Below are 16784 nucleotides of genomic sequence, written 5' to 3' on the forward strand. Positions count from 1 at the left end.
GGTTTGTAGGTTTTGGTGTTTTGTTAAAAAAAAATTGTCAGTTAAATTATTCTGACAAATTTAAAAATTACCAACAATATTTTGCATACAATGAAACAGTTTTGTTTCAAAATTAGACAAATAAATTACATTAATTTGAAGTCAATATCTTTTACTGTTCACGAGATATCATAAATGGAACATCAATTTTTACCAAATGTTCGTACTATTTTTTGTAGATTTAATTTTTTTTATGAAAACATGGACTTTTGGATTCTTATAAAAAAATTACCGAATGTCGAAAACAATACTTTCAGTGAGATAAAATAATTTGAAACCAATATTTTTAATTGTTAAAAAGAGAACAGAAATAATGTTTACAATTTATTTGAAGTAGAAGTTTAAAGGCCAATCGGAATTCAAAATTTACTTAAACATAGCGACTGTGATTAATTTCTCGTATCATTTTTTTTTTAAATAGTTTTCGGTTAGTTGATGTTATTTTTGGATGAAATACCTGAGTTGTTAATACCGACTTTGAGTACACACGTGTATTATATTACTCAAGGCAGTTTTTATTATTAGCAGCATTTGGTTCTTAAATCAAGTGAACAACAATTGTGTAAAATCTTTTAACCTATTTATTTATAGTACTTATTATAAAGTGCCCTACTTTCTATAAAAGAATTTACACAATACCTAACTATTCACCAAAGTAACAAAGTTGGTATATTCCAAAATAGGATAACATATTCAGATACAAGAGCACTCAACGAAAGACCGACGAACGTTCAATTTCAGTTCCCTTGATTTGTTTCATTTCATATAGGATTTAGTTTTAGGCTTTTAGATTTGGATGTTAAGGCTTAGCAAAAGTAAAAGCAACTTCCTATTTTATTTGCTTTTTGAAAATCATATACACACAAAACTACTTACGAGTAAAAGCAACGTTCTGAAACTTCAAAAGGGGATCATTCATAACAAAAGTTTCATCATTGAAACTAAATTCATGCTTTCAAAATCCAATGAAGAAACTTTGTAATGAATTCCCTCAAGTATAAAGCGTACTATCAAATAAAATAGATATATGAGCTGAAACTAGCGAGCCTGGGCGCACTCAAGTATGAAAATCAAAAATCTGTTTATAGGGTGGGACAAAAGATTCTGAGAAAATCATAACTCTTTTGATTACAATTTGTTTGTTTTCTTTTTTAAAGTACTTATGACAATTCCTACAAGCAAACTTGTAGGAATTGTAAGCCTTATTTTAACAAACAAGGAGCTGTTGTTAATCTTACTCAAGATGCAAGAAGTGAAGCAAATGTTTAATGCATTTTTGCAAGTGCTGTGGAAAGCCCTTAAACATCGACACTAAGTTGTTACCGGTACCGGTTAAATCGATGTGTCCCATAGTTTATGGCGAAAAGATCTAAAGACCAAATTCATTCCAATTCGATTTGCAAGAATCAAAACAAGGAGATCCGCAAGAACTTATTTTATCATCATCATCTATTCCATAAATGAATTGTTGCACTCTACTGAAGTAATAAGTCCAATTATTTCAGCCGATTATCTTTATTTCACGGCATCTATTTAAAGATTAAAGTGTACGTGAATAGCCGAAGGAGAAAATTCGTCCTGAACTACAGGCGCTATGCCTAAATGTCATATGTCGAAAAAGACTCGAAAAAGATCGTCCTTGTTGTGAGCATGAACCTGGTCCTCATTACACTTTGTGATACTACAATAAATTATTAATTGCAATTTAACTCTACAAAAGTAATTATCTCTTGACCACCCTGTAGATGGACATACTGTAAATGTTCTATGGTTAACGTGAGTCGGATCCATAACTCTCTTATTAAAGAGTTAGCTTACTTCCTACAGGCTGAAAAGTAAGCTAGGCATCCTGACATAGCTGAAACATTTCGGTACAAATTCACTTGTACGCGGAAAATATTTAAAACGAAAAATGGAAAACAATTTTTTTATTTTTTAGTTAGATACAATTTACGATTAGGCATAATTTGAAGGTAACTTCCGGAGGTTTATTTGGTTTTGGAAATACAATAAATATCTAGGTTGTAAAAGAAATAGAAAAAGGGGTTCCGTACATGGTCCAAAGAATGTGGGTTAAAATGTATTTTACATACAAAAAATTAGCGTAGTAAAAATTGTTCAGCATTTTTTTCCAGACAAAAAACTGCAAACATTTAGTTTGATTGAATTCCGTTGAACTTTTGAGAAGCGAATAAATAAAATCTTCTATTTTTTGAGTGTTAGGTAAAATATATCTAATTTTTCGCGAGAACAAAATCAAATCATCTACTTTCCAGATAAATCGAAGTATCCAAATACTTGAAACTTTCATAACGTCAGCCCGTTAACCTAACCTAACCTAAGCATTTTCTAAAGTAGATTCATTTAAAATTTATTTTCAGCTGACTTGCTACACAGAGAGTGTTGTAAAAAATTCATATTCCTGAAACGGTTTTTTAACCCACTTCATTACTGCTCACACTGATAACTTCCCTTCCTGTCTGTCTATTTGTCTTGCTTAAAACTTTAAAGAAACTTTAAGCATATTTTGTGTTAGATAAATAATTTTAAGTCATGTTTTTTTATTGCAATCCTAATACTTCAGTTATAAATCATTTCTTTCCACTTTTTAGTTGGTTTTGTAGGTTTTCGGGTTTTGTTAAAAAAGTTGTTTGTTCAATTTTTATCTTCCCATGGTAAGTTATTGTAATCGGTCCGATTTGTTAAATTAAAAAATTTAATTATTATATTTCTCGACGTTTCAAGGTCTCTAGAGTAGAAATAAAAGAATTTTAGAGAGATAGATGTTCGTCTGTACGTGCAGACATTCGTTGACTTTTTTTCGTCGTCCAAAGCTCAAGAACCAGTAGAGATATCGAACTCAAATGAAATTGTTTTACAGATAATAATGCAGAAAATACAAAAAGGACGTTCAAGGATCTTACGTGGTTTGTTTTTTTTTACCATAGCAGTTTAAAAAAGTTTAAAATTTTGGTTAATCCTAAATATCTTCTGAATCAAAAATTACCTTAGAGACTTGAATTAAATTTTACATTATTTATTGTAATGCAATTCCAAATAAATATATTTTTGGAAAACATTTTAATTAACTGTTTTTAATAAATCAAAAAAACTGAAAAAAAAATTTAATTTTTTAACTTCCCATAGAAAGTTATTGTAATGGTTTCGATTTGTCAAATTGAAAATTTTGACATTTCTCGACGCTTCAAGGTCCCTAGAGTCGAAATTAAAGATTTTTAGTAAGATGTCTGTGCATGCTTGTGTATTTACATTCGTACGTCCGTACGTCTGTACGTTCTCTCAAGACTTCAAATTAATTTTGTTATGCAGATAATAAGGTAGAAAAATGCTGAAAGGGCTCTCAAGAAAATTGAGTGAATGGTTTTTTAACCATAGCAGTTTAAAAAAAGGTGATCATTTTGGTTAACCCTAAATATCTTACGAACCAAAAACGTGATAGGTACCAAACAACTATAATTTTTGAAAAAAATCCATATAACTGTTTTTATTATAAATCAAAAAAAAAAAAGAAATTCAAAAAAAATGTTGTCACATCGAAAATTGCTAGAATACAAAATGATTTTACCTCCAAAATAATTTTGTGCAACGAAAAATAACGTTTTCAACTTCTGGCACAATTTTAAGAAAAATCGAATTTACAGTTTTTTTATACAAAATAAAAACCTAAGAAAAACATTACTGAAAGGAATTTCGACGCAAATATCTTTTCAAAAATTTGAGATTATGGCTTCCAATTAATTTTTGCCTATAAAAAATATTGTTTTCAACATTTGGAGACATTTTGAGAAAAATCAAATTAACAGTTTTCTTACAAAAAATAAAAATCTCACAAAAAAAAAACAATACTAAAACTTGGTAAAAATTTAATTTCGACTCAAATAGCTTTTCAAAAATAAAAAATATTGGCTTCAAACTTATTTTATTTCAGAGAAAATATTGTTTTCGATATTCAGTAGTTTTTTTTATTAAAAACACATGCACAAACACATCTCTCTAAAAATATATTATTTAGATACTAGATCTTGAAACGTCGAGAAATGTGAACGTTTTCAATTCGACAAATCGCCCCAAATACAATAACTCATTGTGGGAGGTTTGAAAATGCCTGCTTAAAAAATATTGAGAAATGTTCATTTTGTGTTCAAAGTAAAATGTACTTAGTTTACACTTCGGAAATTTTATTTTTTGATAGAAAGTATTTTCTAATGTATAAGAAGTCCATGTGATTCACAAACAATGTTTTCATCATAATCTATTCCCTTATTTCACACGAGTTAAGAATGTTTAATAATTCAAAAGTAAACTTCAGAACAGCTTATTTGAGAAAATTACCCACTGCCAACAATATAAAACTTCTTGCCATATATTGGAAATGGCACTTAGACGTTAAACTAGGCTTTCCAACAGGTTGAAAGTTTTGAAAAATCACGGGAAATAACTACCTTTATGACTAGAAAAGGACTTTTTAGGTACACAAGATTAGTGTTTGGCATTACATTTTTTCAAAATATTATGAAAAAAATGTTTACATTGATGACATTCTTTTATATGGTGAAAACGAAGACGAACTAAAAGAGCGTGTAGAGAAAGTACTCTCAATTTTTAAAAATAAGAACGTAATATTAAACAAAGACAAATCTGTATACAACGTTAAAGAAATAGAATTTCTTGGACACAAATTATCCGCAAGTGGTATATCACCAAAAGATGACAAAGTGTTGTCAGTTAAGCAATTGCCAAAATCAGCTGAAGAGGTTAGAAGTTTCTTGGATTTAGTCACAGATATAGGAAAATTTATACCAGGCTACAATTATAGACCCATTGCGATTTCTTACAAGGAAAAACCAATTTTTCAAATAAACTGAACTACAACAAAAAGCGTTTGTCGAACTAAAAATTCATATGACAAACAACATGATGTTAGGGTTCTATGATGTTGATGATAAGACTCATTTCTTTGCTGATGCCAGTCCTGTAGGGCTTGGAGCCGTTTTACATATAACGTAAATTATAAATAAAAACTTATCGGATGTGGAAAAGCGATACTGCCAAACAGAAAAAGAGGCACTTACACTTGTGTGGGCTGTAGAACCATTTCACTATTTCTTGTTCGGAAGAGAATTCGAACTTATTACAGATCATAAGCCACTACAAGTAATTTTTGGTGCTAAGTCAAGACGATGTGCAAGAATAGAAAGATGGGTTCTACGTCTGCTATCTTATAGGTATAAAGTAATATACATAAAAGGCAAAAACAAAATTGCAGATCCACTTTCAAGATTACTGGATGACAAACATTCCGATTCTACATTTGATGAGCAAGCTGAACACTATTTGAATTGGGCTGCTAATACAACAACTCCAAAAGCATTAAAATTATGTGAAATAGTGGAACAATCCAAGAAGGATCCGATCATTATGGGTTGAATCACTGAAACCATTTAAGCCATTTGAATGTGAGTTTTGTTTTACTGGTGATACTCTGTTACGTGGCACTCGCATTGTGATGCCAGAAGTTCTTTCACGAAGAACAATTCAGCTTTCACATGAGGGACATCCTGCTATGACTGTAATGAAACGTCGTTTACGTTCAAAAGTATGGTGGCCAAAGATAGATCAACAAACAGAAGATTTTGTAAACAAATGTTATGGCTGTACTTTAGTTGCTGCTCCTTATGCACCTGAACCAATAAAAAGGAAAGAACTACCAACACACCATTGGCAACATTTAGGTATTGATTACCTTGGTCCATTGCCAACAGGCCATAATTTACTCGTAGTTGTAGATTACTACAGTCGATTTGTTGAAATAGAAATAATGGAGAAAATATTAAACGATTGCAATTTATTTTTGCTCGCCTCGGACTGCCTCTTTCCATAACAGCAGACAACGCTAAGCACCTAACCGGCGAAGAGTTTCAAAACAATTGCGATGAAAATAACATCAAGTTAATTAGTACTATTCCTTACTGGCCACAGCAAAATGGAGAAGTAGAACGGAAAAATCGCTCAACCAAAACACTGGAGGGAATTGGATTGACGATTTGCAAAAATATCTTCTAATGTACAGATCTAAACCTCATTCTACAACACTTAAAACTCCAGCTGAGCTGTTGTTTGGTCTACAAACCAAACCAAACATTAGCTTCAAAAGAATACGGTCGAGTTTTATTTATGTTGGAAATAAGCGAACATTACAGGCCTCATCACTAAAGATTCCTTTTCGATGAAAATCCGAATTATTTTCATTCAGCGAATATACGAATTTACTTGTGATCGACCGATTCAAGTTCTTGTGACCATTAACAGTCAGAAGACCTAAGAGATTAAGAAAAATGTAGTGGTAACACTAAGGGTTACAGCAGCGAAATACTGAGTTGTTCTTGAGCGATGGACACTTTTTCTTCACATGAATCTTTAATGACTTCTGTCAACAGCTCAAACTTTTCCGCCAGTTCAATTGTTGAAGACTTAGAATATGTTTCACAGTGACAGACGACATACAAATAATTTAATGTTGCGAACATTAACTGCAAAATGTCAAAATACCCATTCTTAAGCGACTTTTTACAATTTCAACGCAATATTGATTTATTTTTTAATTGTAAAATGCAAAATTTAACACCTTCAAAAGTTACAGCTACTTCTCTAGCAGGCTATTCAGAATAAAACTTCTTATTGAAAAACACATTGTAAAAGTAATTTCTGATTATAATTCGCTAAAGCCTTGAATGATATCATAATAAAAGTATTTTGAACTTTTTATTAACAAATTAACAAGAAATTTTATTTAATACGCAACTTATGTTCTTACAAGCAAAGCAAGTTCATAAAAAGGGACTTTGATTAAAAAAAAATTAAGTTGACTAAGCTATGTACTTTCAAAGAGCGAAATAGAACAATGATTTCGTATGTCCTTACTATGAGAATGTTACGTCTCTATTATACATTATTCGATGTTGTGAAGGGCTTGTTTGAAATTTCCAAGAATTTTTGGAGGCCTTTGATGTTAAAGTCAAACAAAATTGTGAGCCAAAGCCAATGCCAACAATATTCTTTCTTTTGTTTATGAGAGTTTGTTTGTTGTTTTTGGTTTTTTGAACACAAAACACAGCAATGGAAACTATGTTTTCAGCTTTTGTATTCATTTTAATTGCGTCATGTCAACGGGATAGTAATGTATAGGCAGATGTTTTAACTAAATAATTTAAGCTTAAATAAATTTGAAATTGAACCTAATACAATTTTAGCAACAAAACTGAATTGAAGTCGCTGACTAGAATGGAAATGTTTTTATGTTATTTCAAAATTAGTTTTATAACAAAACTGTTTTGAAGGTTTTTTACAAACTGGAGTTAGAAGGCAATAAAATCAGTTTTATATTTAAATACAAATTATTTCAAAATCACTTTGGAAAATTTCAGATTTCGGATTTCCATTCAAACTTTGTTTTTTATAAGATTAGTGATAAAGCAATTTTTGAAAATTGGAGTTTATTATTTATGAACTAATCTGTATTTATATTTTACTGTTTTAAATATACATATAATATAAACATGGGAAAATAAATTAAGGCCTTGTACGGTGTTCTACATTCAAAGAGTGCGCCTTAAGAAAGAATCTCTGTTCCAAACAGTTCGTCAGAAATTCTTTTAGGGCTTAAGGAGTTCTTGGAAAACGCATATCAAAAATGTTGATAAATTAGAAGACGAGTATGGATATTAAAAACATATAAATATTTTACAATTTGACAAATTCTTCCCTCGAATATTCATATTTTTTGAATGTCTTCCCATTTTGTTTAATCCTAATAATAGCCTGATTCTAAACATAATTTATCAACTGGAAAGAAATAAAATGCTTTTTCGTGTGACTTTAAAAGCTTTGTGTCTTTTTTACTGTAATTAAAAAAACATTTTTGACAAACAAAAATAATAAATTGTTCAATTGGTAAGAAAGGAGACCTGTTACCACGTAAAAGCGCTGAAGTGAAATCTTTGGTCAACACAAAAACTTTTTCTAACGAAATATCTTGAAAAGTCGGCGTGTCTGAGGCTATCGTGAGACGAATTAAGAACAAATTTGAAGCCGAACTGATAACTTCCCATCCCGTCTGTTGATTTGTCTTGCTTAAAAGTTTGTCTATATTTACGTATCAATTTTTACCAAATTTGCGTACTATTTTTTGTAGATTTTATTTTTTATGAAAAAACGAACTGTTGGATTTTTATATAAAAATTAGTGAATATCGAAAATAATATTTTCTGTAAAATAAAATAAGTCAATATTTTTAATTTTTGAAAAACTATTTGAGTCGAAAGTAATTTTTTACCAAGTTTTAGTATTGTTTTTTTTTTTTATTTTATTATATTATAACTGTCAATTAGATTTTTCTCAAAATTTTATCGAATGCAGGAAACATTTTTTTTAGTTTGAAGCCAATGTATCAAAGTTTTGAAAAGTTATTTGAGGTGAAAATAAATTTTTACCAACTTTTATTGTTTTTTTTTTTAGATTTTTTTTTTTTGTGAAAAAACTGTCAATTCGATTTTTCTCAACATTTTTCCAAATGTTGAAAACAATATTTATTATAAGATAAGATAAGTTTAAAGCTTTAATCTCAAGGACTCATTACAATAACTTCCTATGGGAAGTTAAAAATATATCAATTTTTACATGATTCGAAACACAAAATAGTAACTAGGAAACTTTGTGTGAACCTTCAATTCCAATTACTAATTGTAGAGTTATGGAAAACTATTGCAGTAATTAGAGCATGTTTGCAGTATCTAAAGACAGTTTACCATCCAAAGTCTTTATTAAGGATTTCATAGAGCCGAATGGGGGAAGAAAACTCAGTTAGAAATACAGGCGTAGAATCGCTTGGAGTATAGAGGACACGATGGTTTTTCGGTGTTACAATGGCTATAGATTTGTGGAAGATCAATTCGATGCAGCATAGATTTAAGATTCAGTATTTCAACTCGGGTTCCTAAATATGCAACTAATAGCCACAGAAGAAAACTCTTTACTGAAATAATTAGCCTGTGATGTTATTTGGTGGTTGAAGTTTCTATACACATTTCTTGATAATTTTGTTGACGCTCTTGAAAGATGTTTAATGAAGATAATGTTCATCAGTTCTGGCGATCAGATCATTGAGCATGGTGTGCCATTGATTCAAATTGGGCTCCAAAACGTTCCTTAACGGGGAGGCATTTGTTTGCATAAGCCTTGTCATTTTGGATTTGTAAAGGCTTCTCTCATCCCTCCTCATAACTTCCAACTCGTAGTCTGAGTTAGTTTTTAGGTTTGTAATGTAAAGAGGTGTTATGCCAGACTCTACTTATAGCATAATTGGGCGTTAAAGAAGGCAACCTGAACAAGCGTTTGATGAAATACTTTTTCACGGCTTCAAACTCCTATAGGTTTAAATATCCAAAAACTTGGGTACCGTAGAACATGCAGAAGTTCACGGGTGTTGAAAAACACGATATTTGGATTTAAAATCTATTTTTTGGTAAGAGTTAAACTTAGGCCACATCAAGTTTAGAGCCACTTTGTCTTCGTTGCTTTTTTCTTTTACTCGTTTCGAAACATTAAGATTGTAAGACAGCAAAACTCCAAGATATTTGAAATAATGAACGAACTCAATATACGCGTTGTTAGAATTGACGCTGAGTCTTCAGGATTAAAAAAATAATGAAGTTTGTTGATTTGAAGTAAAACTAAATCGTCGGCGTAGAGCAAAACTTTGATTTGGCAAAGAGTATTCCGCCTTGAAGTACATTACAAACGTAATCAATAAATTAGGCGAATAATATCGGCTTAATATATACCCTTGGGAGACACCTGATGTTGTTTCAAACCATTCCAAGAATTTAGTTATGTCCCACACTGATGCAGTAGATGAGGCAAGAAAGTTGAATTAAAAGATTAAGAATTTACGTGAAATTTATAAGGATGACAATTTGTACATCAAGGCATTTCTATTTACCTTGTCAAAGGCTCCTCTAAAACCCACTGAACAGGCATATAATTTCTTTGTCTGCTTAATTAATCTCCTGGCAATATTCGTCAGGGCCAGTATATTGTTTTGCGTTGAGAAACCCGATTGGGATCCTACCTGGAACATGGTGAGTCGGTTGTTGTTCCCAATCCATTTCGTCAACCTTTCATACAGAATTAAAGCTAGAATCTTTCTTAAGAGTTGACAATCGAGGTTCCTTTATAGTTCTATGGCTGATTGGTATCCCCTTTTTTTTAATTTTGCGAATATAAAAATAATCATTTTTGTTTGGAACAAAAGAATTTTCATAAAGTTTGTTAAAATATGTCAGAAGATGATTTTTAAACGATTCGGTACTATTCTTGTAGAATTCAATCGAAATGCCATCTATGGAGCCTTCTTATTTTTAATTTTAAGGAGGTTTTTGTATGAAATTTTATACTCACAGTTTAAGGCAGCTGCTTGCCGAATTTATAATTGAATATAAGAATGAAACAACAACAACTTGTGTGTGCTACCACCAAGTTCATAGGCTGGAGTTATAGCTATTTCACGGGGGCCAACCCGATCATCACACTCCTTTAGTGGTGCTTAATCGCTTTTTGTTCAATTTAATTTTTGAAGAACTTTTGCCCGAGCTCGGCTTGAACAAGCGATCTAGCGTGTGAGGAGCTAGTGCACTACGCACTACGCCACCGCACCCACATGAAAGTTGTAAGCCAATTACAGGTTTTTTCGTTCTATCGAACTATACTGAACCGATTAATTTTACTCAGAGTAGTTTTAAGTTTAGGTCGAGTAGTAGGATTATCCAGTTCGCAGATAGTGATATTAGGTTGATAATAATAGAAAGAGTTTTAAAATAAGCTGCTAGTGACTCAACTTCGAGCGTAGTTACCATGCTTCTATCACGACCACCTAGCTCACAAACACTGTTCCAGAAAGCTTTTGAGTTCTCACAATTTGCCAGTTCTTTTGCAACATTGTGGACGTAGTCAACTTTTTTTTTTTGAAATCCTTGTTAATATGAAGATAAATGTTTTTAAAAATTAGAGCATTTGTAGATCTGAACAACTTCAGATAAAAAAATGAAAGTTTACGTAGTTTCACACAATCATTATCAAACCATTTGTTTTTTAGTGTACAAGCACGATATCGGCAGTTTTTACTGTGGTCAAATGGTGCTGAGGCCCTAAAAACTCTTGTAATATGTTCATCTTAACTTTCAAGACTGTTATATTGACACGAGAAAATAGAGCTTATGTTACGGCTTAGTAATGATTTACAGACAGAAGACAATTCTCTTTCCATCTTAACTTTAAAAAGTTAGTTGATTGTCTCAGTACAATTTTATCAGAAACCTGAACCTTTCCAACTTCGAAATCTAACGATAGATTAAGCCACTTAAGAGATAAAGCTGCAATATCAATAACAGATTGTCCTGAGCCACTTACGAATGTGAAATCTCCCGTAGCGTCTTGTTTAGAGGCTCCATTCATCACGGATAGTCCAAAGTTATCGGAATATAATTAAAGACTTTTTAAAAAGTAAATCAGATTCTTACAATAAATAACCATAATATAAAAAATATAAAAGAAAAGAATTGTAGATTTTGAAAATTTATATACATTTTAGAAGGAAATATCTCAAATGCGCATTGAAAATAAGTTTCCATATACTGGTATTATATTTCTAAGAAAATGTCAACTCTTATTTTAAATATTTACAATCATGTTAAGGGAGAAGGAAAAAGGTAATTACTTATATATTATTCATTAAGTCCAAGTACAATATAAAACAATTTTCACTCTTCTCAATTCATCTATCTACCCATATTTCTTCAACAAAGTCAACCTCAACCTAAGGAAGCTTCCAGTTACATAGGTACACCTAAAGGCCATTGCACATCAGTCAACAACTCGAATAATTAACTTAATGTCCTCACCTATTAACCTATAGTAGTTGTACAATGAAAAACAATTAAAAACACAGTTCTGCATAAAAATAACACCAAGAACAATAAGAGCCCATGGAATTCCTTGTACTCGTTAACCTGGTTGGTTATAAGAACAAACACAAAAATGAATAAAACGAAACGATTTTGTCGCATAGGAAACGACAATGAGTACATTTTAGCACTTTTCAAAGAACCAGCAAGGATAAATAATCCTTCATTCTTGATTCTCGTATTTTCATTATGCAACTTATGCAAGCTGAGAGGTGCTGACGTATAGACGCAAATAATTCTTATACGCGATAAAATAGTGTCGGTTGGGGGTTAAAATGCAAATTAATTGCAACTTGTTTTGTGTGAAATGTTTTATTGAAATGTGGACACCAACAAGACTTGCGACATCGTCGTCATCGTCGTCATCGCCGCCGCCGTCATCATCGTGGAGCTGAAGAAGTGTAAATTTTTACCTTTTGATTTGTGGAAGAGGACTTCGAGTGATTGTTGACACAACGACGACGAACGACGCCAACGAAATACTATCACATATTTCAAGGTTGTTTTTGTGTCGCCATTTTCTCGTATTTTCATTTTGAGTTGAAAATGACACAGAAGTAAAATAAAATAGAAAATGCATAAATATAAAAACAAAACTCACCTAAAAAGTAGTTGGTAACCGTTCTCATCCTTTTGTGAGCTAACACGATCCATACAACAATTAAATTGCCACCCGTCGCCACTATGACCATTCCACCGAAAAGGATACTCCATAGAACTTGGCGCCACCATGGAAGGATAAATGAAATGTCATCAGCACTGCAAAGAGAAGTAAAAGCATAAATTTGATTAAAAATAGAATTGTAAGGATTCTTGTGTCTGTATTTGAGTGATGACTGTATTTGTATGTATGAGTATTGTAACCTATTTCATAGAGGTATTTAGAGAAGAACTTTATTCTCAGGACGTATCTTTTATTTTCAATAAGGTTAATAAATGAGTAATGACTGAATTGAATAAATAAACTATGGATAGAAAAAGTTATGGGATATACGAAGTACCTATAGATAAAATATAGAAGTTGTCGGGAAGTTGAAATGTATCTAGGTACTTTTTCTGAATGACTGGGTGTGATAAATTTCTTTATTTTTTAGTACCTATACATAAATTTGGTCTTGAGATAGGATTTGAATGAAGTTCAATATAAGATATAAGTTTTTCAAGGATTTTTGTCTGTAGACAGTTATGCTAGTTATTATTATGTATTGTTCGTAGCTTAATCTTAAGGATATAGTTGAAAACTTAAAAATTGGAATATTTATTAAGCTATAAGAAACATTTCCTTAGTTAAGAATAGTATAGGAATAATTTTACAAAAAAAAAACAGGGAAGGATTAGGTTTAGGTGATTTGTGATAAGTCAGTCATGTTCTATCAAAGTCGCCGTTTTTAACATGCGTTTCCACATAGTTACCAATCGGGCATTTCGACATTCAGTTTCAAATGTTGGCCTTAATTTTCAGAAGATTTAACTTCCATAGTAAAATAATTATTAATAATTAAAAACTTTAAGAGTTTATTGGATGGTAAATGAAATCAATTCAAAATATAAAATTAAAAAAAAAAAACTTTTATAAAAACTAATAACTTGAAAACTTTAAATAATATTCGTGAAGTCGAATTCAAAGTGTTCAGTTTGAAACCTCTTAGTGAGAAAAATTATGAAGAACTGTTTGAAATTTTAAATTAAAACGAGATATATTTTTTTTGAACTTTAGAAGCTTTTAAAAAGTTTATTAAATTTATGTGACAATTTGGCAACAGCATTTCAAATTTTAACTATTTGAAACAAAAAATTGAACATTTTAGATAGATTTCTGATCATTTAACAACTGTGTTAATTAAATTTTTAAACTTATTCAGTTGTATGTATGTTTTTTTTTTTTAATTTTTTTTAAGATAAATGTTAGAAATATAATTCATTATATTGTAATGTGTATATAGTCTTTATCTCTTTTACTCGAAAATCCTGTTATAGTAGAATAAGTACGTAGCAACCGTTTATTTGCAGTAGTAAACACTTAGAATAAGGGCCAACATCTAGGAGAACTAGCTTCGTTAAGCATCGAGAACAACCTAGTAGTTTTGTCGAACCGATTTGAGTTACATAAATATGCGCTCATAAGCGAAGCGGGATGATTGGTTGTAAACTGCGATAAACGGATAAGGTAAAGACTGTGTCTAAAAGGTAATAATTGAAAGTAAAGACTGTTTTGAAAAGTAGTAATTGAAATAAATAAGTTTGGAGCCGTTCTAAATAAAAAAATAAATGTTTATTTTATTTACAAGTGTGAATAAGTTTTAATTATTGGACCAAGCCGAATATTTCAAATTGAAAGTGTTATGTTAATAATGAGAGATTTGTATGTAAAATATTTGGCCCCAACTTTTTCCAAATGACAATCAAATAATTTCGAATTGGCCCTTAATGGGTTTTTGTTTTCGGCAACGCTGCTTATAACGACATAGGATAAAATTGGTCGGTCTACAGTTATAAATTAATAAGGCCCGTTTAATTTTGTTTGCTTTGTTTATTTGCACTAACTTTTACCGATGCCCATTTTTTAATAAATAGGAATAAGCAAAATATTAAAAAAATTTGGTACTCAGTAAAATTTTAAGTCCTTTAAATTGTTAAAAAATTTGCACCATTGATTTCAAACAAATTTTTTTTTTGCTAAAAAATAATGAGTGAAAATTTTCGTAAGTTTTTTTTATAAAAAAAAACGAACTTTTATTTATTGACTACAAGACTTTAAGTCACAAGCTTTTCTTATTGAACTTAAATCTAGTTTTCATTTATTTTTGATTTATTTCGTTTTAGTGATTAAGTTAAAGTCTTTATCGAAGTTTCATAATATGTATGTTTCATGAAATAAAAATCTCACTTTAAAAAATATGTTTATAATGGTTTTTCAAAACCAACTCGATAAATTGGGGGAAATTGTACACAATTATTATTTCAGCTAAAAATGTCCTAACTATTGACTAAGTAATTTACTAGCTATTCTAAAATTGTAATCCTATGACGAATTTTGTTCTTTTTTTTTTAAGTTTTCTCAAAAACTAATCAACCGATTTCAATATTTTGTTTTCTACACAAGCTCTTATACTTGCTCAATAATACTTGATGATCAAAAATGTGATTGTTTTTATTTCTCATTTAATATCTCGAAAATTGGTCATCATTTTCTTACGAAATGTCAAACGTATATTAATAAGCTTTAAATGATTGAATACTACAAATATTTGTAAACTCAAATTAAATAAATATTCTTCAAATAATTTTATGATTTCAGTATGATATGTATGACTTTTTTAGCCTTATAGTTTTATTATTTCTTTAAAACGGTTCCAACGTAAAAATTGATATTCGCTACTCGATATCTTGTGAATAAATTAAAGTGTTGACTTCAAAATGATTTCATTCAGTTGTTTACTTAAGATTCAGTTCTTAGAAAAATCTAATCTGCATTTTTGTTTATATAAGAAATCAAAACTTTCAAGAAATGCTACTAAAATTAGTAATAATTTAATCTTTTCGAAAAATTCAATTGATAACTTAAAAAAAAAGACGAAAACTAACAAAGACAACACAAAACTGGTAAGAAATGCTTTTCGACTCAAGAATTGGGAAAACAAAAAAAGATATTGCGTTCAAATAATTAAATACACATTTATGAATATTTTGTTAAGATTTTCACGAGAAGCGAATTAAACTTTCAATTGGCGCCTTTTTAATATGTTCCTGAAAGGTATAGTTTCAGTGTACCTAAATAAAATAGTAATTTACCTTAAAGACTTTTAAAGAATTGAGTAGTATTTTGTAATGAATTCTGTATACAGATATAAATAAATTAGGTGGCGCAAGAATGTTTAGAGAAGAAGGCCCTAGTAACTTACAACCCTACCATTCCAGTGTGTGGATAAATTAAGGGATTGAGGAGCCATACAGTCTTTTTTTCTGTTGGTAACGGCTAATTTGATAAAGCAGTTATTTTTGGCAGTAGCAGTGAAAAAAAAAACTCTTCAGGTGGCACAGACAGTGATTGAAACTATCCATCACGCCAAGGGTTCTAATAAACTTTGCCATTTAGTAACTTCTCATAGGAAATCATTGTAAATTGAAAAATTTGACATTAATCTTTGTTTCAAGGTCACTAGAGTCTAAATAAAAGATGTTTAGAAAGATGCCTGTGCGTGCTTTTGTACGTACGTTCTTACGTCCCACAGAGGAGTATTCGACCCCAAAATCCGGTCATAAATGAAAAAAAAATTGCATTCGACCCGTTAATTTTCACTTTTCGCATTACTCAATACCCATTCTAACTAAAACCGGTTTTGAATGATAACTTTTGATCCCCTAGTCACCAAGGTCTTAGTCTAAATCTAGTAGATTTTCTAAGCTCACGCTACAGAGTCTATTTTGTGTTCTAACCATTAACACTGCATTCTGTTTTTTTTGGTGTTGTGATTTGTTGTAATTGTGAAAAATTTCTAATGGATGTCCAAGGTCAAGGTGTGTACTTTATTTTAGTACAGACCTTCAACCAACAATATCTTGTGAAACTTCTCTGAATCTTTTCAATTCTCAATGAATGATTTGCATAGTACGGATTCCAAACCACGCAACAGTATTCCAGGGTAGATCTCACAAAAGCCATATAAAGAGATTTAAGAGGATATGAATCAGAGAATTCTCTAGTGT

General features: G+C 30.6%; 1 protein-coding gene across 1 annotated transcript in view; it reads right to left on the minus strand.

Moving 5' to 3' along the window:
• LOC129939353 (tachykinin-like peptides receptor 99D) overlaps positions 1-16784 on the minus strand; it is a 222462-nt gene that overhangs the window by 110414 nt on the left and 95264 nt on the right. Inside the window, exon 3 of the mRNA XM_056047333.1 lies at positions 12679-12836. Coding sequence (XP_055903308.1) covers positions 12679-12836 — 158 coding nt within the window. The remainder of the gene's footprint in view (positions 1-12678; positions 12837-16784) is intronic.

The sequence above is a fragment of the Eupeodes corollae genome, chromosome 1, assembly GCF_945859685.1.
Source record: "Eupeodes corollae chromosome 1, idEupCoro1.1, whole genome shotgun sequence".
In the NCBI taxonomy this organism is placed as follows: Eukaryota; Metazoa; Arthropoda; class Insecta; order Diptera; family Syrphidae; genus Eupeodes; species Eupeodes corollae.